The sequence below is a fragment of the Harpia harpyja genome, chromosome 23 (genome assembly GCF_026419915.1).
Source record: "Harpia harpyja isolate bHarHar1 chromosome 23, bHarHar1 primary haplotype, whole genome shotgun sequence".
Taxonomy (NCBI): domain Eukaryota; kingdom Metazoa; phylum Chordata; class Aves; order Accipitriformes; family Accipitridae; genus Harpia; species Harpia harpyja.
In genome coordinates, this window is record NC_068962.1 from 7,307,338 (window position 1) to 7,330,351 (window position 23,014).

Below are 23,014 nucleotides of genomic sequence, written 5' to 3' on the forward strand. Positions count from 1 at the left end.
CTCCTGAGCTTGCGGCTCCTTATCCTTTCTGCGCTGCCTTTGATGTTTCACTTGAAACGTTCCCAGGCTTTGATCTAACAGTGCTCTGAAGCGTTCACCTGCGAGTCACTGGTGTCTCTCAGTGTTGCAAATCTGACCCCCTGTCCTGGGGATGACCGTATGCCTTACCATTTGCCGGGACTGAAACTTTCTTTCCCCCGCGAGGTATTTTTTGGTCAGAGGCAGCCTAGGACCTGCGTGGGAACAGAGGTGTTAATTAGGGACACAAGTGTACGCTGCTCTTTCTGCTTTAGCCGTGGCAGTGGCCATCGTGGAAGCAAGAAAAAGCAATGAACCCCAACAGTGGAAGCAGTTAACAGCCAACAGTGTACTGGCAGGAAGGAGCAAGCTCCTCCGTCCAACAGTAAGAAAAAACACATTGGGCACCAGGATTTTGGTTTAAAAAGTAGTCAAAGAGTAAGATTTGTCTTTGTGGTATCAAAGATTTGTTTCCAAGACCACAGTTCCTGCGGCAAGGAGTTGGGCATTATTTAAACCCTGACAGATGGCTTTGCTCCGTTTTACATTAAAGAGGCACCGGGAGACTCTTTGAAAGGGTCCAATCTTCCCTATTTTACTCTGAAGCAATGGAGATAAACGAAGATGTTCAAGCCGGACAGGTCCCAGAGCACCACCATGCTGATGTCATGAGCTGGAGGAGCCCTTGGCAACAGCGGAACGCTAACATTCTATACCGGACAACAACTGCCTTCGTAGGTTCCACAAGCCAGGAGAAGGCAGCAGCTCCTTCGTTCAAGTGTCTTTTGGCGTCTGGTGGAGTTTTGTTTCAAAGAAGCAGCTCGGCTAAGGTTCTGAAGGCCCAGATTTCGAAAGAAAACTACCGCTTTCAGGCTAAGATTACGATTTGCCTGGATGTTGACAGCTTTAACGGTTTGACGTATGTTCCGCCAGTACTAAGAGAGTGGAGGAGAAGCACCAGAGGTGAAAATGGCTGCAGTTGGGAATGACCGTTATTCCCATTTTCACTCCCCCTATGCACAGGTAAATGCTGTAGATTTTAGAGTGGTTTGTGTCCTTGATTTTCTCGATATACCCATGCTGAAAGGGAGGCTCATTATGTAATATTTGCGTCCATTACTGCATCCATTTCAGCACCGGGGATTTAGGTGTCAGTGCCTGGGAGGTGGGCTTTGGCTCCAGACCCCAGCGTGTCTCAGGGGATGGCCCACTTGTACTGACTCCAGTCCAAAAGTGGCACGCTTTGGAGATGCTGCTCCTAGACCCAGCTGTTAATGTCTGGAACTGGGTGAAACTTACCTTCAAGTATTCAAATAGTTCCCAGCGTGACTTTGTTTTCCTTTAAAAAACCGCACACAAACTCCTGCGGAAATGACCAGCAACCTGGCATTTCCAGCTCTCGGCTGGGATGGAGTTCATATCCAGGACATAAACCTGAGTTCACATGTTCAGGGTAATGGCCATGAGCACTTGCCTCTTTGGGATTATGAGTTTATCATGTGCTTGAGGAAGATACCTCAGGTTATAAGGAGAAGTGAATTCCATAGTCGGAGATGACGCTAATATCTGTAAACTTCAATAAGGCAGAGATACAGAAAAATAATTTTAAGTATGACTAACGAAAGTGACTCTCATTGTGAAAGTGCTTTCTCTCCAATATTGTGCAGACTTTTTAGCTGGCCACATATTGAGCGATAGAGGGAGAGCAGCAGTGGGAGTGTATCTATGAGGAAAGCAGCAATAATTAAACAAATCCTGTAGATATTCTTTTGCTGCCATGAGGCTTCTGTTTGTCTTGTATAAAAACAGCTGGGAGATGCTGTGAGCAGAGAGTGATGACAGTTGTCTCACAACATCAAATCCTGAGTATTTGCAGTAACTTGCAAATGCTTGTCACCGTAGTACCGTTACATGTGGACTACTGCGTCATCTCCCCCGTGAATCAAAACCAAAATGTTTCAAAAGAGGAGATTCACGTTTAAGGCAACCGCTAGGTTATGGGAATCTCGTGTGACTTACCCACAAAGTCATTTTCCTCATGAGGGTTCCAGGTGCAGGTTCTGCCACTGTGAAAAACCTCTTGGCTGTGATTCTGAGGGCTCCTTACGGAGACAGGGGAGATGTTCACATCTGTTTGGCAGATTGAGAGATATTGAAATAAAGGTAGAAAGGAGCAAGTCTCTTCAAGCACGGTTTTTAAGTCTGAAAACAAAAGTGACTTTCTTCTGCCGAGTTGACGTTCCCAATGGGAACTGGAACAAAAGATTTTCTCCCGTGTTTTGAAATCCAAGTCTGACAAGTCTGTACGAGGCTTGCAAGTTCCCAACTTTTTAGTTTTTCAGGTTTTGTTGGGAATCTTTCTGGGTTTTGTTTCTTACTCTTTATTTTCCCAAGGACCCGGGTCCTTTAACGGCAGGAGAGCACTAGTGTTAAGATTGGCACTTGTACAGCAGATTTCATCTTGAGATTGACCTGATTATCCCATTGTGCAGGAAAGGAAACTCCGCCACGTGTCCATTAAGTGACTAATAGATTTTTTTTCTTCCCAGCATCTCAGGAAAAGTCTGCGGTGCAGTAAGCACACTGCTTTACTCCTGTTCTTGTCTGGGAACAGTTGTACCTCATGAAAGCTCCACTGACCTAACTCAAGACAGCTTTATAGCTACCTGGAGCTTAAGATAACTTTAGAGATAACTTTAGATCTTCTAAAATGTCAGAACGTGGTCCCACAAAATCATAGTCAGGTGTTCACAGCGGTACACCATGTACGAAGCCATTTAGTCCATTTTTATTGTTATATTTACAGTATCTGAAAACTGTTTTCTCCTGCAGCGAACGTACAGCAACGTCCCCTGTTTCTGGGAAACACAACCCGTAGGCTGTGTGAGGTTCAACTGTGCCTTCCATCATAGCAAGCCTCGTAATATAAATGGACTTTTTTTGCCACCTACCAACAGTGAGTAAAAATATTTTCTCAACAATTTGTGCATTAGAGCAAGTAAATACACAAAAATGTCCTTCCGGTGCTTACGTAATATATATTAAGGCCCAGAAATGTACCGTGGCAAATCAATCAGGTACGACCTGCTCTCCCAGCAAGTTGAAGGCCAAGAAAGGAATTGTATTGGCATTTGAATAGGGTTGCCACGTGAATTTTTTTAGCTCTCATGTTGCGGATCTTCGGAACTATCAGGGACGTAAAAGATGAAGTCACAAGTGGCAATTTAGGTTGCTGAGACCCGTGGAGTAAAAATATTGCTTTCCTTGGGTATTTGCTAGATGAAATCCCTCTAGCAGTGAAAACGGTTAGTAGGCAGGTAATCATTTAAGAGAAATGAAAAGTAGTGTGTGTGGTGGGGGGAGGAGGTTGGTAGGGCCACTAGCAGCAACATCTGTTGATAGAGCACAACATGTTACATGGATGAGACACCCGTTCTATAGATAACATAAGATTACAGTGCCGTGTGCGCAGATGTATTTCCAGTTCATCGTTCTGAATAAGCCTTTCGGGCTTGAACACTGGGTGCAGGCTACTGAAGTACGGTAATAGTGTGTAACGCAGCACAACTCTTTAGGGAAAAACCCGCCATTTGAAGTTGTTTTTTTTCCTCAGTCCTTTCAAAAAGGAGCTCTTGTCTGCCAGGAGTCCTGGTAGACAGCTGGAGCCTGGAACAGGGTAAGAGTCCAGGGCAGGGAACCAAGACAGCTGTCAGAAATCAGGCGGAAAGAGGAGTGAGAGCAAGGCAGCATGACTTGTCATGGATGCACGAACAAGTGGACTAAACCAGAGTTGTTCGTGGGCCTTATCTCCAGAGCTGGAGACAGGTGTCATAAGAGAAGTCCACAAAGACCTCTAGTCAGAAGCAAACACCTTCTGTTCCTGAAAATCGCCCAGGAAAAGGTAGCCTGTCATACCTGGGCATGTGGAGCCTAACTAACCACACAGGACCAAGGCAAGAACTTGAGTGCTGTTTCTATGAGTGCCCTTATGGCTTTTAGTAGAGTTCCCACAGCCACAGCATCAGTCCCTGGCACCTAGTGCTGTCGTAAACATCACATAGGCACGCTTTTGGGTGCGGTGTGAGTCAGAGACCGTGCCCAAGAGGCACTGTGGACGAGGGTATCCTGCATAAGAGCAACATTCAACAATCCGAACGAGAAAATGGACCCAAGCCTTTTACTTTGTACTGCAGTACGTATAAATTCAAAGTCCGTGTGCTGCACAATAACATTGCAAACATTAAAACTGCATTTATTCGTTTCAATACTTACAAATCTTGTTAAACTAATTCAAGCCTGATTTGGCTTACCCTCCCCAGAGCTAATAATATCCTGTTCTGGACAGTGAAAAAGGCTCTATCAGGTTAAAATGTTGTATCTTACTTTCTCTTGCAGGAGATAGGACAAATCTGATCTGCAGTAGCGTTATTAAAACGGGTCTAATACGATATGCATGCTGCTCATAGGCAAGCAAGAGATGCACAAGAATAACAACAACTGGACTAAAAGAAAATGCCCATGCTTCATCTTTTTCTTTAAAAGTGGAAAAAATACCCAACTTCAATCCTGATTGTATTTATAGTTGCAAACTGGTCGGCTTGAACAGTACAAACAGGCTCACCATTTTTCATCATTTTTATTTTCAGTCTGTTGCATTTCCTGGCTCTCCCAAAATGCTATCCCAGTACTGAAATACTTTTGTGGCAAACATTATGGGTAAATTCCTAAGGAAAAGAGTATCTCTCCCGATTGTCTTCTAATTAAGTGTACATTATTTTCATGAACTTCATATTCCTTCTCAAAATCTACATTTTGGACTGAGTAAGAAAGAGAGCTGTCATTCAGAAAATTCTGATAGAAAAAAAATGTCTACAAGCCAAAAATAGGTAATCCCGTGCTTAGCGCTGCTAAATTCCTCACAATTGATGCCATGGGGAGGGATACAGGCCTGCCTATTACTCGGCATGTTTAAAATATTTTCACAGGTGGGGTCCTAAACTGCCTTACTCACTTCAGCCCAGGTATTACTAATCGCATGTTTCCCCATGCTGTAAATATCTACCTGTTTTTTCACACCTTCTGTAGTGGGAAGATGCTCTTTTGCCAGCCTCTGCAGAAGATTTTTCCTAAAAGGCACAATCTGTCTATTTAACGACTCCTCCAGCATGATAATGATTTCAAAACTATACCTGCTGGTCTGAGCCTGGATTTGATATTCTAGTTCCCGCCTAACAAAATAAATATAATGCTCTTTTCTGCAGGTGCCCCACTGCAACAGGGTGTCCAAGGAGGGATTCTGCATCCAGCGCATCGTCAAGAATTACTCAGAACTCAAAAGAATATTGTACTACCAATTCATCCTCCAGTGATTATAAACATCAACGACGATGACGATGATGAAGAGGACGATGAAGAGGAAGAGAATTGTAAGCGGGTTTTTTCTTCCTTTGACACAATTGAGACGACCATCAAATACTCTTCAAATTTCTCAAAATTCAGGGGCCAAATTACAGGTTTAGGAGGCACTGCTTTTCTGGGAAACAAAAGCAGGGGCTGTACACACTCGTCACTGAAGGTGAAGTCACAGGTTTGTTTACAAAAGACAGTTGCGTGACTTCAACTTAAGTAATTTGTTCGACTGACTTCCTAAACCCTGTAGGCAGTCTCATTTTACTACAGGAAGTTCGTCTTAAAACTAGCAAAGAGAACCCATACAAAACTCTTCACTAGTTTAACTGAATGTGAATGTGTATATATTTATTTTCTTTTCTTTTTCCATTTTTTTTCCATGTCATTAAACCGTTGCCTGAGAGACCAGAGATGCATAGGGAAGGAATGAATTGCACATTCCCAGAGACTGAAAGTGAGAGACGAACCTACTCTCACGCGTGCACGCTGCACATTACTGTGCTAGTTCTCAGGCAGCCCCAAGCTGCTTTTCACTTTCCCCCTGCCCTTCAGGTTGGCTGGCAGGGCTGCCCGTTAGTGCTTCCTAACTCGGCTTCAGTCTGAGTAAGCCACGTCAACTTAAATGGTATCAAAAGCAGGGCTCTGCTAGCCTTAGGAGCCTTCACTGAGACAGGTAAGGAGTGCTCGCTTCAGCAGCTCCGCCGGCAGACATTACACAGCAGTAACTTTGGGCAGAGGTTTTGCGACAAGCACTCCCTGGTGACATGTTTAATCGGAAGATTTCCTTTTGGGTGTAAATGAAGGATCATTTTCCAAATGAGCACTAAAGGTGGTTTGGAATCCTTTTAAATCAACAAACATTAGCTTCTTAGTATGGGTTGTAACTGCAGTTCCATTGCACTTGGAAATACCCAGTATTAAGGAATCATTTTTCTGTCCAGAAGCAGAGGTCACAGTCAGAAAAAAACCCAACCGTGACCAAAATGAAAGTCACTATGGTCCTTGATTATCAAGAATTGTTGAAGGTCTTTGTAAAGCTACCTGGTAATCTTTTAAAAATATTTCCTACAGGTGTTCCTGAGTGGGTGCCTAGGACTGCTGCAGATCTTGAAGAGGAAAGAGCAATAAAGGAAATATGCTATAAGTCTGGTAAATATGAAACTAGTCACTCTTTCCTAAACAGCAATGCTGCCAATATAGTAAACTTTGGGTTTTTTTTTTTCCCCTCTTGGGGTATGTTTAGGAGAGTATTACGGGATTCAGTACCCCCACAAACACCAATCAACAAAAACTGTGTCTGCACCTCGGGAAAATGAGCTATTGCCCTTGGAAGCTACTGAGCAACACTTGCAGAAAGGCAAGTACTTTTCATCTTCTTGGACAATGTTTACCACTTTTAAAATTACTGTCACAGGGAGAAACTATTACATAGCTTGCCCCTCCTCCTCGCTTCTTTAATTTAGTGACAATAAAAGACAGCCTATTACAAAGAGGATAAAAAAACTTACTTAATTTTCCCCCATACAGATATACATAAATAGTGTCACACATGTGGTGACTACCTGCATCGACTGTAGATGGAAAAGGTAGAAATGGGCTATTAACCCTATGTGTACTTTCCTGAGATACACAACATAGGTCTTTCATGTAATTTTTCTTCACGGTCAAGATTTATGTAGTCTAACTTTAACCACCCTAAGGCGAGGTGTGTAGCTGAAATGTCTCATCCGGGATCTCTGTTGTTAAATGGAGAGACAGGCACTCTTACGGGGCTGTTTATTGCATCGTAAGATAGTGCCACAGGAAGGTGAGATGAGTCACTTGCCCAGAGGTGTTCGCGCTCTCTGCGGGCTGTCTTGGGTGTCTAGATGATGAAATGTAGTGACACCGCAAACTTTTCTATAACTAAATTGAGATTAAGTAAATACCCCCTTTAAGTGTCTTCTAAAAGACAGTAACAAGAGAGTTCCATTTTGTTTTGACTGTTGGGCTTGATCCGACATAATTAAGGTCAAAGGAATACAAATTAATACATATTTACCCCCTTCATTAGGTTTCGCCTTCGTTCTTGAGCAAGTGACAGGACTGAAAGAAATCTGTATTCGTTTTTTTACTGAATAAGTAATATATGACGCCATATTAGGAGAGAGTTAGGTTCTTAAGGTAACAAGACACCAGAGCAATCAGTAGATCAGTCATCAAAAATCGCTGGGCAGAAATAAGACCTGCTACTTTTAATCAAAAAAATAATAGTTGTTGTGTATTTCGTGTAAATTTCAGGGATAAAATCTTGATAATACTGTTTTATGTAAAACAGATTTGAATAGGATGATGTGCTAATACAAAAAAGGGAATGGAAAAATTGTCTCCATGTCATGCACTTTTAACTGACGCTTTTTCCAGCCTAAATTGCTCAATAGAACTGGGCAGAATTATTTCTTTCTTACTTCTACACCTAAAATGTTTCATATTAAAATAGCTTTGATAAGCTATTTCTGAAAAAGTATTTAGATATATTTAGACTACGGATGAGGGATCAGTAACAAATACATGAATACACCTTGTAATATATGTCTTTATTTATCATTAGCTACATTCAGGAAAAAGCAGAGAGTACAGTATTCATGAAGATTTTCTAATTCATAATGAGAAGAATTCTGAGCCAGCACTGGTCAAAGCCATTGTACGAGTTCAAAGTAGCATTAGTCTTTGTGTTTACAGTCACTTTTTGACTTTGCTTTCAAGATTTTGTGACCATGAACTCTGTGAGAGGAAATATATCACTGCATTTTTTGATATGAAAATTTTGCGTGCTTTTTAAAGCAGTAAATACGTGCTATTTTAATCCCGCAGAAACCAACCACACTGAGCTGGTAAAAAGCCATCACTATCAAGAAGTACAGGAAGAGAAAGGGATATCTGAGGAGCCAAGAAATTCACCTAATACAGGAACAGGCAAAGGTATTTTGAGAAAATAGTTGCCTTCCTCATTGTTGCTTTTTAAACTGTTAGATGATTTAGCACTACCTACTAAATTTCTGTTCTTGGTGTCCAATATGGACAATCCATATTTCAACTGGACTATCTCATCTTCCAGCCCCCAGTCTCCTGCAATAGGTCAAATCTGGAGTAGTAGCACAACATTATTGCTTAAGTTTGTTCTTTCACTTTTAGGAATTCGCACTTCAGACCCCAAAGCCAAACCAAGGTACCGACCAAGGGGTCAAAGGAAGGATGATCAAACTGCTTCTTCTTATATTCCTTATGAGAGAGAAACTGGAAGAAAGACTGACTTTAATTCTTCAGAACCTCGAAGATCAGCATATGTAGTCTACCGTACTGTCACCGCCACCCAAGAACCAAAGTTCAGTGGATCTACAGGTGGGTTCCTGCTCACAGAGGAGTCTTAAAATGCCTCAGACGTACCTGTCTGTATCACACTGCTTTTGATTTTGTTCCTGCAGGTGAATATGAACTGATTTATGGCTAAAAATGGGCAAGAGTAAATTTGATCCAGCATAATTTTCATAAATAGATTGCAGCACTATCCACAGACAGAAATGTAAAGCTTCATAAAGCTTTACAATTAGTCCGACAGAATATTCACAAACAATAATAGAGCCACCTTCATAGCAGGAATTCACTTCTCTGCCCAGCAAAGAGGGATGAATGCAACGATGTGCCGACGGGCACAAATACACTGATCCCCACTTTTTACAGCATCTTTTATGTGATTTATTCTTTGGAAATATTTAAGAAGCCTCACAATAGTCCACCTTTAACTTCTCAGCCTACTGCAAATATTGATAGTAGTAGCAGTAATTGTGCAGTAGAATTTCAGTTTCCTTTCAAGAAGGGCTTCTCGTTCAACTTTTTTCCTCCCAGCAGGGGATGAAAGAACGGTCTTGCTTTGCATGGTATTTTTCCACACCTGGGATTTCACTGGAGTTTGGATTGGGCTGGATTTATGATTGTTTGGGCTTTAAACCAGCCCCCAAACTGAAGCAGAAGTACAGAATTTCTGCTGCATTCTGGCCTGAACTGAGGGGAACCAAAAGCGCTTATTTACATTAGCAGGAGAAAGGGAAGAACAGGCAAAGCCACGTCTTCCTGCAGAGTAGCAGGGGCCAGGTGAAGAGCACTGTGGTTGCTTCATACTGCAGCTCCCCTTGTGAAGTTCTGTTTGTAGTTTGAAGCGGGCTTACCTGCGCGACCAAGGCTCTTCCAAGTTTAGCCGCATCATTTGTAGTATTTTGTTACGTTCACAAACCGCCCGTGTCCAGGATGCACCTAGATGCTACAGACAGAAGAGGTAATTCGTCGTTCAGCCAGAAGGTGTCCTTCGGAGTGCATTGGTCTCCATGGGCTCAACCGTGGATGTTGCAGGGGTCCATGTACCACCTGTGCAGTGCAGAGAAAGGATGTATATGGGCAGGTAGTCAGCACTCAGAGGACAGTAGTGCATGAGGGGATTGTGTTCAGGGCTGCATTTAAGACAGTCTGAAAAGACAGATACATTCAGAGATGTTTCCCCAAAGCATTGCCTCAGCTGAGTTCTCAGAGGCTTTAGGTACTATGATGACATGCATCTTGAAAACACCATAAACTCAATTGGATAGGGCTCATAAATATCATTCATGAAAAGTGAGGGACTAAAGAATGAGCAGGTAATTTGTAGCTGGCTCTTTACTTTGCACCCACAGTCTTCTTCAACCTGTGCATTATGGTATTTTCTTAGAAAGCGTGAGAGTTAAGCGTCAGGTGCTCAGTTACAAAACTGCACTGAACCAATCGCTAGCTCGTCGAGGTGGGGGGAAAGAGAATGGCAGTGCCATTCCGTGTGCTGCTTACACACAAGCAGCTAAAACCTTCTTTCTGTTGCCTTTCCAGGTGATGGTAATGCAATTCCTACAAAATTGAATAATACAAAGAGAGAAGGACAGACTATAGGAAGGAGAGGACCAACAGAGAGTATTCCCAGAACAGATTGCAGATCCTCTGAAAACGGAGGTAATATACTTTAGCATCAGCTTCTCATTGCTGAACATCACATGGTCGATAAAATAACTGATTGTATTTGGATTTGGCTGTCCACAAAGACCATTTTTTGAATCTTGTCTTCCAACCTCCTGCAATAGGTCAAATTTTGAGTAGTAGCACAACATTATTGCTTAAGTTTGTTCTTTCACTTTCAGGAATTCGCACTTCAGACCCCAAAGCCAAACCAAGGTACCAACCAAGGGGTCAAAGGAAGGATGATCAAACTGCTTCTTCTTATATTCCTTATGAGAGAGAAACTGGAAGAAAGACTGACTTTAATTCTTCAGAACCTCGAAGATCAGCATATGTAGTCTACCGTACTGTCACCGCCACCCAAGAACCAAAGTTCAACGGGTCTACAGGTGGGTTCCTGCTCACAGAGGAGTCTTAAAATGCCTCAAATACACCTGTCTGTATCGCGCTGCTTTCCATTTGTCCCTGCATGTGAATATGAACTGATTTATGGCTAAATATGGGCAAGAGTAAATTTGATCCAGTCTAATTTGATCCAATCTAGGTAGACTGCAGCACTATCCACAGACAGACATGTAAAGCTTTATAAAGCTTTACAGTTGGTCAGACAGAATATTCACAAACAATAATTTAGGTACCTTCATAGCAGGAATTCACTTCTCTGCCCAACAAAGAGGGATGCATGCAACGTTTTTCCGATGGGCACAAATATACCAATACTCTCACCTCTGGATGATTGGGGTTTATTTTCATCTGTCACTTCATCAAAAAATTTAGTGGTAAATAATTTCAGTGATCATAAGTTAAGAAATTGATTTCACCTTGCCAGTTTCCGTCATCTCCCTTGAGCTGGGTTGAATCTCCACCTTGAGGTGCCTCCCTGTCTTAATTTCCAATAAAAGGAACCTCCTTCACACAGAGTAACTCCTACTTTCAGATGAACAAAGGTAAGCGAAATGAGTCCCAACATCACTGCTTCGTCTTGGGCAGGAATGGTTGCGGTTTTTTTCTTTTAATGGTTGCTTTGATTAAATGTGGACAGATTGGCATAGAGGTTACAGAGAGAACATTCTTAATGCGAACAATACATCTTACCACATTTCCAGGTTAAAAAAAAGCATAGAGCATTTAAAAAAAAAAAGATGACCAGCATTTTTGTCATAAGAACAGCTGTTACCATTTTCGCTACCTTTCTTTCCAGCAGTACCTGAGCCACGTGGTTGGAAAGGCTCCAAGCAAAAGAATCAGTTTGACACTAATAGAAGATTTTGGACCCAAATGGAAAACTATGGTAATACTTACTTGTTCGGCATGAACTGAAAATTTTAGGATTATTGTGGAATTAATAATTTGAATGAATGGAATTAAGCTGGAATTAACAGAAACCCAGAGCATTAATAACATTATTTTTTAATCAAATTTTACAGAAAATGGTTAGTCATTAGGCAGCTTACTCTCCTGCACAATCAGCTGTCTAGCACAAAAAACATAATATTGCCTTGCATCTAGGGCTTTCCCAAGCAGGGATAAAACAGGAGATTAGTTTACAGATTAGTTTAATGTAAAAGCAACTGATGCCTTTGGGAAGATTTTCAACACAGGACCATTCACTTTGTTAAAGTCAAGGGTGTCCGTGGCAGAATCGCCTCATTTGGAAGATCCTGTGAGCCTCACGCAAATGCCGCAAGGTGACAAATGATCTCTAAAGTACTAGAGAGAGAGTCCGTATTTAATACTAGCTGGTATTTCAGCGGTGAATACAATTCACCCGATGCATTCATTGATACTTCAGCTAATGTAATATTTAATTCACATACTGGACCAAGAGAGTCTTTCCTGAGATCGTAGCTGAAATTAAGAAACAACGTCTATGTTTTTTCTACAGACAAGTATACTTCAGGATCTTACAATGCACCAACTCAAAGGAAAAGAAATCCACATGCAAAAACGTTCTCTAAGTCTAAAACAACCATTCAGGTAACTGTTTGATAGAAATTGTTACAGTTCAGTCTTTTTAGCAAAAGGGACGTGTCTCTCCCCGCCTAGAACATGTAAAAGTGCTCTTAAAACTTCCCCAACCAAAACCCGCAAGAGTCTAAGCAATGCTGAGTAGTCTGAAAGAGCAGTTAATGGTTTCGTTTGTTTGCAGACATGTACTTTTGCCCGGTTAACTAAACTGTGGTTTCTCATTTTTTACAATATTACTGACGAGAAAGCAAAATAGGTACCTGCCGTTAAAGCGAGGAACTACAAGAAGTGGGTTTTGGCCTGTAGCACTGCACAAAGGACAGCAGAGACTACAGGAGTGTGATCTATTTGTCTTGCTGGTTGACTGCTCGCGAAGCATCTGCAATCGCTGAACGACGATCAGCCGAGGTCCAAATTCATAAAAGGACTCGGGCTACCAAACGTTCACAAGACACCCTAAGGACCATTAATACATTTTACAGCTGTCTTGAAAGCAGAGATTAGAACCCGTATCTCGTGTTCCTCAGATGAATGGCCAAACCTTTAGTCTGCAGTCCGTGCTTCAGTGTGACATTTCCTTATCTCCAGTCTCTCTGTGTCACCCACGGACCTAACAGGTTGTTTGCTCTGCGGTTGCACAGTTCGAAATGTGAACTAGCAGAGCATCCTCATAGTTCTGGCAAGCTTAGCCTTCTAGCTTGCTATGAAAGTGCTTCCCTGAAAGGGCAAAGAGATAAGTTTGAACCCTGTTGAGCCCTGCCTTTTCTTGGATGAATGCTTTTACTGCTACTTTATTTTATAGAAGATTGTCAGTAACACTTTTTCCAAGTGGTCTTGTTGGTTTTTGGAGAGTATGAGTCTGCTCCAGGAGACTAGTCCAAAGCGGGTGGCTCAGAAAAGTGCAACTTTGTAATTTTGTGTTTCAAAGCTCTCCAGATGGCCCAGTTGTCAGTATTCCTATGAGTTTACCCAGGGCACTTCCAAACACAGCATTAGGCCATTTTGATTCCAGTCTGAGATGCAAATTCTGTTGAGGCACCACATAGATGAAAAGCACCTAAAACCACCTTCTGTAATCCCTCACCAGGCTTGCTACCATATTTGGTTTCTTTGTGCAAGTACCACATGGTTCTCAAACATCTGCTTGGGAAGGTTTTAGAGGGAAAATACTTGAACAGAACATTTTGAAACATGGGTGAATTATATTAGGATGAAATATTTTTATTTCTGTTGCTTCTAGAAGTGTTGAAAGTTTACTTCTTAAAATGTTTCTGAAAGAGCAGATAGTTTTACTCTAATAAATTATGCACAAAATGTTCTTCATATTTCTTTTGACAACAGAGCCAAGAAGACATAGACGTGAATAGAAGAGGAGAACGGTATATAGACAGAAGAAAGAGAGGAAGCAAGTAATTCAATTTACCAATAAAATTTAAATTGAAATAAGGATATTATCAACTGGAAAATCTAAAGATGATAAAATTACAAATTCCAAAAATAAGGTGCAGCAAGTACACAGTAACATTTCAAAACTGATAAAAATGGAAATTAAAAAAGTGTGCTCTTGTGGTGGGTTGACCCTGGCTGGACGCCAGGTGCCCACCAAAGCCGCTGTATCACTCCCCTCTCAGCTAGACAGGGAAGAGAAGATATAACAAAAAGCTTCTGGGTCGAGATAAGGACAAGGAGACACCACTCAACCAATTACCGTCATGGGCAAAACAGACTTGATTTAGGGAAAATTAATTTAATTTATTGACAATCAAACCAGGGTAGGGTAATGAGAAATTAAACTAAAACTGAAAACACCTTCCCTCCACCCCTCCCTTCTTCCCAGGCATAACTCCACTCCTGAATTCTCTACCTATCCACCCCAGTGGTGCAGGGGGACAGGGAATGGGGGTTATGATCAGTTCAGCACATGTTGTCTCTGCCGCTCCTTCCTCCTCTGGGGGAAGGCTCCTCACACTCTTCCCTGCGCCAGCGTGGGGTCCCTCCCACGGGAGATGGTCCTCCACAAACTTCTCCAATGTGGGTCCTTCCCACAGGCTGCAGTCCTTCAGGAGCACACTGCTCCAGTGTGGGGGGTCACAAGTCCTGCCAGCAAACCTGCTCCAGCGTGGGCTCTCCACGGGGTCACAGCCTCCTTCGGGCGTCCCCCTGCTCCGGCATGAGGTCCTCCACAGGCTGCAGGTGGAGATCTGCTCCACCGTGGACCTCCAGGGGCTGCGTGAGGAGGACAGCCTGCCTCACCGTGGTCTTCCCCACGGGCTGCAGGAGAATCTCTGCTCCGGCGCCTGGAGCACCTCCTCCCCCTCCTTCTGCACTGACCTGCGGGTCTGCACGCTTGTTTCATCTAAGAATACAGCTATTAGATTTTTTTTATGCAGTTCCTTTACATTCTGTGAAAATGCTTAGACCTGGAACTACTATTTTTCCTATCCATCCTTGCAAGTTATCCTAACAGCAAAGCTCAGAAGCTAGAACTCACTTGTGCTCACACCTCATTTTTCTTTTGTTGTAAGGCTTTTAAAGGGAGAAGCCATAACCAAAATTTAGCTTAAATTACATTTCCTTAAAAAATATACATAATATTTAATAATTTAAAAACTGCAACTTATGACTAACTCCAATGATGCAAAAAAAGACTGAATAAAATTTTCTACTTTAATGTACTAAACAGCATCAGAAGAGCAAATAAAAAAAAGTCAAGAAAAGGTACCAACAGTCAATCTTAAAAAATATTTTAACAGTAGTATTTGAAACAACTTTTCCAGTCAAAATATTTTTTGAAAGACTAAAGCAAAGCATTTTTATAGTAACTGGTAAAGAACAGGTGCAAAGAGGTTTAATAGACATAAACACTCTCATGACAGCTCGGCTTTCTGAGGTGAGTATTTTTGGTAAGTGTTTTTTGAGCTAGCCCTTTCTCTCCTTTCTAAAAGGTTACATTGCTACCTTAGAACTTTTTTTTCAAACTTATACAAAGAAAATGCATCATTTTCACTCAAAAGTATCACTAAATAAAAAAGTATTTAAGAACAGATCATACAAACTTACCATATGGATTTGCATTAATATTAGTCCCAATAAGCTCCAATGTTTGTTCTAAAATTTCCGATAACGGCACTGGACTGATTTCCAGAAGCCCTGGGTCAGCATGGTGTTTCAATAGCAGCGCTATTTCAGCCTCGTAATTTACAACAGATGAGTGCCAGCAATACTGCTTACTATTTTTCTCCACAGGCACCCAACCTATGAGAAAACATTGCATTTACCAAAGTAAATTTCTGAAGTTATCAAATGTGTACTAGAACTGTACATGCATTAAAAAAACCCACAGTTAACTACAAACAGAAAGAGTAACAAGAAAAACCGTGTCGTACCTCAGAGGAATGCAAGTGTGACAACTATGCCTTCAGTTGAAGCCCTTTAAGTAGATTAACTACTACTTTTAACATTGGAACTAATTCTATTTCACTTCAAAAATTGAAGCCCCCCCCCATTTTACCTGTGCTGCATCATAGGTACCTGGCATATGTCCATTCTCATCGGGCAAAGGATTGCCATTACAGAACTCTATGTCCTTTGCTGGAATCCAGGTATCTGGAACAGGCTTGAAATCCTCTTCAACATTCCAAACAAATTCTAGACATATAAATGTAACATTAAGTTTTTGGCAAACTGTTAGCCAATTTTATGTTTTGATCATCTTTCAATGCAAGTATTAAAATACCATTGATCTAAACCTTGTTTTACAGACAGTAGTCCCAGTTACTTTGTACAAGCACCGAGATCTGGCACACTCAAGCACTCTACAGTTAGGGGGTTTAAAGAAGCATAGTAGCCTTTGAGTAGTTTAAAAGTTCAAAAGTAACTACGATCAAAACATAGCTACCTAAATAGCTAACCTTATATTTAAACCAGAGCCAGAGAAGTAGAATAGAATAGACTATTTCAGTTGGAAGGGACCTACAACAATCACCTAGTCCAACTCCCTGACCAATTTAGGACTGACCAAAAGTTAAAGCATGTTCTTAAGGGCATTGTCCAAATGCCTCTTAAACACTGTCAGGCTTCTTTCTCTGTAAAGAAATGCTTCCTAATGTCTAGTCTAAACCTCCCCTGGCGCAGGTTTGAACCATTCCCATGTGTCCCATCCCTGGACCCCAGGGAGAAGAGCTCAGCACCTCCCTCCCCATGTCCCCTCCTCGGGAAGCTGCAGAGAGCAAGGAGGTCGCCCCTCAGCCTCCTTCTCTCCAAACTAGACAAACCCAACGTCCTCAGCCGCTCCTCACAGGACATGCCTTCCAGCCCTGCCACCAGCTTTCTTGCCCTCCTCTGGACGCATTCAAGGACCTGACCATCCTTCTTAAACTGTGGGACCCAGAACTGCACACAGTACTCAGGGTGAGACCGCACCGACGCTGAATACAGCGGGACGATCCCCTCTTTTGACCGGCTGGTCATGCTGTGTTTGATGCACCCCAGGATGGGGTCTGCCCTCTCGGCTGCCAGGGCACACTGCTGGCTCCTGTTGTGCCTGCTGTCGACCAGCACCCAGCACCCAGATCCCTTTCTGCAGGGCTGCTCTTCAGCCTCTCCTCTCCCAATTTATACTTGTGCCTAGCCTTACTCTGTCCCAGGTGCAGAATCCAGCATTCGGACTTGTTAAATTCCATCCCATTAATCATAGCCCAATGCTCCAATCTATCTAGATCCCTCTGCAAGGCCTCCTGTCCCTCAAGAGAGTCAACAGCACCTCCCAGTTTGGTATCATCATCACACTTGCCAATGCATTCAACTACTGCACCCAGATCGTTGATAAATGTAGCGAACAGAACTGGCCCTAGAACTGAACCCTGAGGAACACCGCTGGTGACCAGTCACCAGCCAGACGTAGGCCCATGTACTACAACCCTTTGAGCTCTGCCCTTCAGCCAGTTCTTCACTCAGTGCACCATGAACCCCCTTATCCCACAGCTGGACAACTTGTCCAGAAGGATGCTGTGAGGGGACAGTATCAAAAGCCTTACTAAAATCCAGAAAAACTACATCCACCACCTTCCCTTCATCCATGAGGTGGGTGACCTCATCACAGAAGGATATCAAATTGGTTAAAACAGGACTTTCCCTTTGTGAACCCATGCTGACTGTGCCTGATGATTGCATTAATCTTAAATGCCTTTCAATAGTACCCAGTATTATCCTCTGCATATATTTTCCAGGAACTGAGGTTAGACTAACAGGTCTGTAGTTCCCTGGGTCCTCTCTCACGCCCTTTTTGTAGACTGGCGCAACACCGGCTAGCTTCCAGTCAGCAGGGACCTCCCCAGACTCCCAAGACCTTTGGTAGATGATGAGAGGGGTCCTGCCGTAACATCCGATGACTCCTTCAGTGCTCTGGGATGAATCCCATCAGGCCCCATGGACCTGTGAACATGCAGCTGAAACAGCTGGTCCCTTAGAATTTCAGCACCCACAAATGGAAAGTCACTGTTCCCACACTCGTGGTCTTCCAACTCAGGGGGTATCAGTATTATTAAAGACTGAGGCAAAAAAAGCACTGAATGCCTCCGCTTTTTCTTCGTCCCTTTTAGTCAGATGACCATCTTCAACAAGTATCGGTCCAATGTTTCCTTTAGACCTCCTCTTGCTGTTATAAAAGGGCCTAAAAAAGCCCTTGTTATCTGAAACAACACTGGCCAGTTTCAACTCTAACTGAGCTTTGCCCTTTCATGTCTTCTCCCTGCATATACGAATCACAGCTCTGTAATCATCCTGCGAAGCTTGACCTTGCTTCCAGAGATCATACAGTTTCTTTTTCCTCTTGAGCTCCGCGAGGAGTTCCCTGTTCAGCCAAAGTGGTGTTCTGCCCTGCTTACTTGATTTACAACACAGTGGAATTGCCTGCTCCTGTGCTTCTAAAAGGTGGTTCTTAAAGACTGACCAGCACCCGGGGACTCCTAAGCCCTCAAAAGCAGATTCCCAGGGTACTCTGCTAAACAGCTCCCTGAAGAGCTTAAAGTTTGCTCTCCTGAAGTCCAGGGCAGCAACTCTACTGTCCTTTTTTCTTATTACACTGAAAATTTTAAACTCAACCATTTCACGATCACTGTGACCAAGGCAGCCACCTCCCATCACACCCCTCCCCGAGTCCTTCTCTATTCACAAACAGCAAGTCTAGGAGGGCATCTTTCCTAGTTGGCTCACTGACTACCTGTGTCAAGAAGTTATCTCCTACAAACTTCAAGGATTTCCAAGATCTGCTCGTCACAGCCATATGATATTACCAGTTGATGTCTGGGAAGTTGAAATCTCCCGTAAGGACAAGGGCTACTGATCCAGAAATTTATCCTAAGTGCCTACAGAGTAACTCATCAGCGCTTACCTCCCAGCTGGGCGATTGGTAGTAGATACTGACTACATCATCTCCTTTGTTTTCCATTCCCCTAATCCTCAACCACACCATCGCTAACTCTAAGGGCTGTACAACCAAACCTCTCCCTTACGCATAGTGCAAGGCCTCCACCTTGCCTGCCCTGCTTATCCCTCCTGAACAGCCTGTAGCCCTCCAACCACAGGACTCAATCCACCAAGTCTCACTAATACCAATGATATTGTAGCTCTGGGAGGTGACCAATGCTTCCAGTTCATCCTGGTTTTTTCTCATACTGCGTGTGGTGGTGCACAAGCATTTCAGATATGCTCCGGAGCCCTCAATGCTCCCCGGAGGGTTGCAAATGTTCCCACTAGCACCACCACCCTCCAGTGATGCCATGCCAACCCTTACCTACTGCAGTGCTGTTGGTATCCCCTTCCCCAACTGATTCTAGTTTAAAGCTCTCTTGAAGTAAAGTTAAGACTGACATTAAGAAAAATTGAAGCAGGATCACTGACATTTCCTGTGTTAGACTATAGGTGTTTTTCCAACTGGATAACTTACATTGACAAAAAGAAGGAAAGAAATCTTCACTAACCTTTGCAATCTTCCAATGAATACAAGAATCGTTTAAACCTTTTTTCAGCTTGCTTGTTGGGTTTTCGATCCATCCTGGCCCATAGATAGGGTTGCCCTAGAGTTTCCAGAGGGATAAAAATCAGCAGTTTACTGAGGCAACCACACCCTGCAGAGTACCGAAATCAACCATGTAAAAGGCACGATAGGCCTTCTCATTTGCCACTACAGAAATCTTATATCCAAAGACACTACTTAAATTCATAAGTTAACTGCCGTATATGAATCTAAAAATCTATTCGTAGAATCGTGGCTAGTGTAATACAAAGCTTCCTTACAATTGCAGGTAAAGGCATGAACCCCAGTGATGCAACGAACCACCACAGTCTTCTCCTTTCCTCCCCACTTTCATACTTCTTTTCATCCTCCCCAAGGAAATTAGACACCCCTTATTATACAAGTTCTAGTGCGCAAGGAAGATTTTACCAATAGGAAATTTTAGAACTGGAATAGGTCCCCGATTGGCATGTTCGCTGCAACCAGACTTCCATGTATTTTAGAGAGTAAAATCTGTAACAACTTTATAAAACACCTCCTACGTTTATGGTAAGTCTTACTTTGTGGTCAAGGTGGTTAATGACACAGGAATTCACAACAGCTGTGATCCAATGGATCATACAATAAAAGTGAAAACAAAGTAAAACAAGGCTTCTAGCCAACATAAGAAATCTGCATACGGATCTTCTTTATTACCTGTATAGGTAGTTACGTAACAGCAGGTTCCGTCCACCTTTTCAGTAGGGATTGCATTGTATATATCTGCCTCTAACGCCTTCCCGGTTATAGCTTCAGTTGCCAAAACTTTAAAGGGCTGAAAAGAAGACAGGTATTTTAAACCCTCATCATGGCTGTTTCTCACATGGATCCTTGCTCCTCACAGCCGGCCTCTGTAAGTCCAGTACTACACATTATGTTGCTGATTTCTAATGCCATTGAAATACACCATTGTTTCTTCAAGACACGACAGCCTGGGAAATGCTCTAAGACAAAAGAACAAAGGCAATCTGTTTGCAAACTCTCTCCCTCTTCTCCGTTCTCAATTAGTATTTACAGATGACTTTGCCTTCCGCTGCAAGTAGTGCACATAAACTAGAAGGGTCCCAGTCCAACGCTACGAAAGTTTGAGACGTGCCTTCCTCTGTTACGATGGCAATAGCGATTCACCGTGACTAGCTGCTCCAAGCTTGCAGTTTGGAGCTGAAAGTCAATAGCACCATGTTAGTGCAATACACAGACCCGTGCGATGCAAGGTGGCAAAAGCATCCTGGCATTAAATACGTAGTAGCGGTGCTGCCAACTAAACATGCTTCCGCTTAAGAAGAGCAAGGAAAGAAGTGATCCAGGGGTCCGAGACAAATATCCAGCCACAACTAGCCCCCATTTCCAGGAGGGCTTCTCTAACAGTTTCCCTGCAAACATGGAATCAGTTGCGGCTGGATTCCAGTGTTTTCCTGGATAATCAGCACCCCTCCCTCCTCTCTTCCCAGCCAGCTTTGACTTGTGAGCTGGGCACTGTCTCTTTCTGCTAGCAAAACACAAAGCAGGTCCTTGTCTGAGGCAAAAAAGCCTCAAAACAGAATTCAGAAGTCACAAAGTGGGAACCTTCTACGTGCTGTCGTTGCGTTACAGGGCTGTTTTCTATTTCAGTAATCAGATGCGGCATACGTGAAGGTTTTAGGAAGATTACACGAAAAAGAAAACGTTCAGGGGGGAGAGAAAACGTTCCTGTTGCTTTTCCCACCACCACCACCACCGTTGCCACCGCCGCCCCCCTTCTTCCCTAGCAGTCATCGCCCCCTGTATTACCCTTGCCTGCCCTTGAAAACCACAGAAAATAGCGTAGGCCACTTCCAGACCTAACCCCCTGTCGGCTTTTTCTGTGTGAAGGAACAACAGGGTAGGGAAGGTACCCTTACGTGACCATTACCGAGATGCTGTTGGTACCGGCGGTCAAACAATTAAGTTACCGACGTTTTGGCAACCGTTTCAGCTCTGCCACCCAGAGGGCAAACACCAGCGAGACAAAGTCACCCAGATGCAGCCGACAGACAGCATTAGGAGCCACTACTCAAACCGGGAAAGGCAAGCTGGAGGTCTACAGCTAGGCAGGGGAACGGCACCCCAGCCTGTCCCAACACTGCCTTCTGCATCTCGGGAAGAAACAGCTCTGACTGGGCTCCGCTGCTTTCACCTCGGCACGCACTCCACGTCTCGCAGCCTCCAACCAGTCCTTCCCTCAGAAGCCGGAGGTGCCAAAACAGCAGCAAAAAAAAAAAAAAAAAAAAAGAGAGGCGCGCTTGGCTTCGCCCCACGAGGCTCACAGGCCCGCGGGGACGGCAGGGCGGTTTCACACCAGCTCCCAGGGCGGTCCCCTCGCAGCGGCCTCACCCCTCGCCGTGCGTGACCGCTGCCGACACTCGGGAAAAGCACACGCCGCACCGGGCTCAGCACCCCGGACGCCCCTTGCCAGCAGAAGAGCGGGACGGAGCCGAAATGGCTCCCACGCGGCCTCTCCTTCCCGCGCGGAAGGCGGGGAGCTCTGCCGTGCATGTCGCTCAGACGCGGCCCAGCGACTCCCCCCCCCGAGCCCGAGCCCGAGCCCGAGCCCTGGCCCTGGCCCTGGCCCTGGCCCGGCCCAGCGACTCCCCCCGCCCGGCCCCGTGCCGCCCCGGGCCACCTGGCGCTCCCGCTTGGCCGACGGCTCCTCCTTCACCTCGGTCACGAACAGACACGGCACCTTCCGCTGCACCGCGCCCCGCCGCCTCATCGCCCCGGCCGCCCGCCCGCCACAGCGCCCAGCCGCGACTGCGCCTGCGCCTGCGCTCGCGGGGCGCGGCGGGAAATGGAGTCCGTCCCCGCCCGCCCGCGACGCATGTGTGCGCCGGGGCGCGGCGCGGCGTCGGCCGCCTCTCTCCGGCAGCCTCCGGCCAGGCCGTGGCTCCGTCGCTCCCCGCCGCTCCCCGCCGTCCAGCCCGAGCCCGAACGCGACCCCGAGCCCGAGCCCGAGCCCGGGCCCGGGCCCGGGCCCGGGACAGCTCCGCTCTCGGCAGCGGCGGCTCCCGCCGTGGCGCGGCCGCGCCGCGCCAGCTGTGCTCTGAGGCGCCGGCCTGAGGCGGCAGCTCGCTCCCGCGCCGCGGCCGTTGGCCGTCGTCGACCTTTGGCCGTCGACCCTCGGCCGTTCCCCGGGCCGGGCAGCCCAAGTTCCCCGGGGCTGTCTTCTCTGCTTCCCGGGGTGCCACACGCCCAGGCCGGGCACAGGGATGCCCTGTCCCCAGGGCGCCGGCACCTCTCCGGCTTCGCCTGTGCCTCCCCCGGTTCCCCAGTACACCTCGGTGTCTGTGGTGGCTTGACCCGGCGGGACGCCAGGCGCCTGCTCGCTCGCTCGCTCCCCTCCTGGGCTGGGCAGCTCCTCAGAGGGCTCCTGGGCCGAGATCCCTCGCCCGCCACCGGCACGGGCAGAGCAGACTCCGCTCGCTCGGGGACGGCCGTTCCGTTTATTGCCGATGGAAGCCCGGCAGGGCAATGAGAAGGCCAAACGCAGTCTGAAAACGCCTTCCCCCGAGCCCCGTCTGCTTCCCGGGCTCGGAT

The 23,014-nt window shown here is 45.0% G+C and overlaps 2 protein-coding genes across 2 annotated transcripts; one reads left to right on the forward strand and one right to left on the reverse strand.

Moving 5' to 3' along the window:
• Nucleotides 1-987: 987 nt before the first annotated feature.
• Nucleotides 988-13,821, forward strand: LOC128135341 (uncharacterized protein C12orf50-like). The gene is made up of 13 exons (XM_052774167.1): nucleotides 988-1,041; nucleotides 2,851-2,974; nucleotides 5,280-5,444; nucleotides 6,499-6,576; nucleotides 6,671-6,784; nucleotides 8,281-8,388; nucleotides 8,602-8,808; nucleotides 10,318-10,437; nucleotides 10,623-10,829; nucleotides 11,642-11,731; nucleotides 12,326-12,417; nucleotides 13,292-13,294; nucleotides 13,750-13,821. The coding sequence occupies exons 1-13, from the start codon at nucleotides 988-990 to the stop codon at nucleotides 13,819-13,821; spliced, it is 1,434 nt and encodes a 477-aa protein (XP_052630127.1).
• Nucleotides 13,822-13,840: 19 nt separating this feature from the next.
• On the reverse strand, nucleotides 13,841-22,217 carry LOC128135342 (uncharacterized protein C12orf29 homolog). The gene is made up of 6 exons (XM_052774168.1): nucleotides 22,104-22,217; nucleotides 20,120-20,237; nucleotides 19,389-19,484; nucleotides 15,940-16,056; nucleotides 15,469-15,663; nucleotides 13,841-13,875 (listed from the first exon to the last, which is right to left on the reverse strand). The coding sequence occupies exons 1-6, from the start codon at nucleotides 22,191-22,193 to the stop codon at nucleotides 13,841-13,843; spliced, it is 651 nt and encodes a 216-aa protein (XP_052630128.1). The 5' UTR covers nucleotides 22,194-22,217.
• Nucleotides 22,218-23,014: the final 797 nt, after the last annotated feature.